Source organism: Erigeron canadensis, chromosome 5 (genome assembly GCF_010389155.1).
Source record: "Erigeron canadensis isolate Cc75 chromosome 5, C_canadensis_v1, whole genome shotgun sequence".
NCBI lineage: Eukaryota > Viridiplantae > Streptophyta > Magnoliopsida > Asterales > Asteraceae > Erigeron > Erigeron canadensis.
The window spans coordinates 28,874,429-28,876,137 of record NC_057765.1 but is presented as its reverse complement, the minus strand read 5'-3'; the positions used below and the strand labels follow the sequence as shown (position 1 = coordinate 28,876,137).

At 35.8% G+C, this 1,709-nt stretch overlaps 1 protein-coding gene across 1 annotated transcript; it reads left to right on the top strand.

Annotated features, from left to right (window-relative positions):
* Positions 1 to 563: 563 nt before the first annotated feature.
* On the top strand, positions 564 to 1,709 carry LOC122601510 (F-box/kelch-repeat protein At3g06240-like). Its single transcript, XM_043774264.1, has one exon. The coding sequence runs from the start codon at positions 564 to 566 to the stop codon at positions 1,707 to 1,709; it is 1,146 nt and encodes a 381-aa protein (XP_043630199.1).

Sequence of the window (1,709 nt, the reverse complement as noted above, 5' to 3'; positions counted from 1 at the left end):
ATATAAGTACCAGCCAGCATAGGCACTCAGTTCAACCACCGAGATATTTAACTGGGGTCGATTTTGCACTTTACAGGAATCGAACCTACAACTTAAAGGATCGAACCTTGATGACTCGTCATTACTCATTAGACCAATAGATTATTGTTTATATAATATTTTTTGAATTACTTAGTCATCAAATTTAAAGTATTAGTATAAACAAGTTTAAGATACAATTTACTAAAGTAAGAAATAACCATAACCATCCCAATAATTAGAGAGATTTGAAAATCTCTTTCATATTAATCTGAAATTCACAATCTAGTTAATTATCTATAAAGATTTAAAAAAAAAAGAAAAAAGAAGAAGATAAAGATAGAGAGCCCAGCCCATCCAGCCCAAAACAATTGAAGTCCGACTCACTCATACTATAAATTGACACCTCCAAGCTAGAGTTATCGCTCGATCTCGATTCCATTTTCAGCTTATAAAACAGGTAAAATAAAATAATTTTTCATTACTGCTTGCATATTAGTATATAAGTTACTATTTACTATTCATTTTTTTTTAAATCATAATAAATGGGGCACATCTCATTTATGCCAGCCGAGATTATACATAATATATTTCTTCGGCTTCCCATAAACCTCTTGGTGTATAATGTCAAATACGTATGTAAGCGTTGGAATCGTATTTTATCAGACCCGTACTATATCAAGTCATGGGGAGGTGATCGAAAGATCCTTCTTCCCTTCGTACCAGTCGATGTTTGCTATGAAAACGACACCACTCGTTCCATGGTCACTCTTTCTTCCTCTTCACCTTTTGGGAAGCTTGAACAAGGTAAAGTTGTCACGTTTGTTGGATCATGCAACGGGATAGTCCTTTTAGTCATTCAAGATTGTCTTAGTCATGACCCGCTACTTGTTAAAACTCATTTGGTTTTATATAATCCATTTACAAGTGAAAAGAAGCCGATTCGTGATGACTTGCATTCTCAATGCAATAATAGTGATAACCATGTCTATGGATTTGGTTATGGTTCATCCATCCCGGATGACGTAAAGATAGTTAGATTCAGAGGTTGTGAGTATTCTTCTTCTAACCGGCATACTTGTGATGTTTTCAGTCCTAAAAGGAATTCATGGACCGTGTTAGAAAACTTCGTTCAAAATGCTAACTATTTGAACAATGTGGGTATGTTTGCAAATGGGCGTTTGTATTGGATCGCTAATAGCAAGTACAACGATCAAGAGTGCAAGATCGTGGCTCTCGATGTGAACAAAATGAAGCTTTTGTATATAAATGTACCTTGTGATGGATTATTAGATAGGTATCGTTACATGTCGTCTGCTTTGGGTACGATACATGGATGTCTTTGCATCGTTGCTCAAAAAAACACTCGGAATGAGAATTATCCATGGAATCAAAGTGGGAATCGATTTAAGATGTGGGTAATGACGAAGAAAGGTGTTAAGAAGTCATGGTCAGAAGTATCTCCATTAGCGTTAAATTTGAAATCAGAGTTCCGGTACAGCCCTGTAAGTATTTTGGATGACGGGATAGTCCTCATAATGGTTGAATCATTCCAAGAACTCGTTATCTATGACGTCATGACACATTCGCATAAAGTGATAAATGTTTCTGCAAGTCCTAGCTATTTTCGAAGGATCCATGGGATTGAGTATGTGGAGAGTATGGTTTCGCCTTCAAGTTTTTTTACTTGA

What these genes read in the sequence shown, in the direction of transcription:
- LOC122601510 (XM_043774264.1), top strand. Translation starts at nt 564, where the DNA reads ATGGGGCACATCTCATTTATGCCAGCCGAGATTATACATAATATATTT.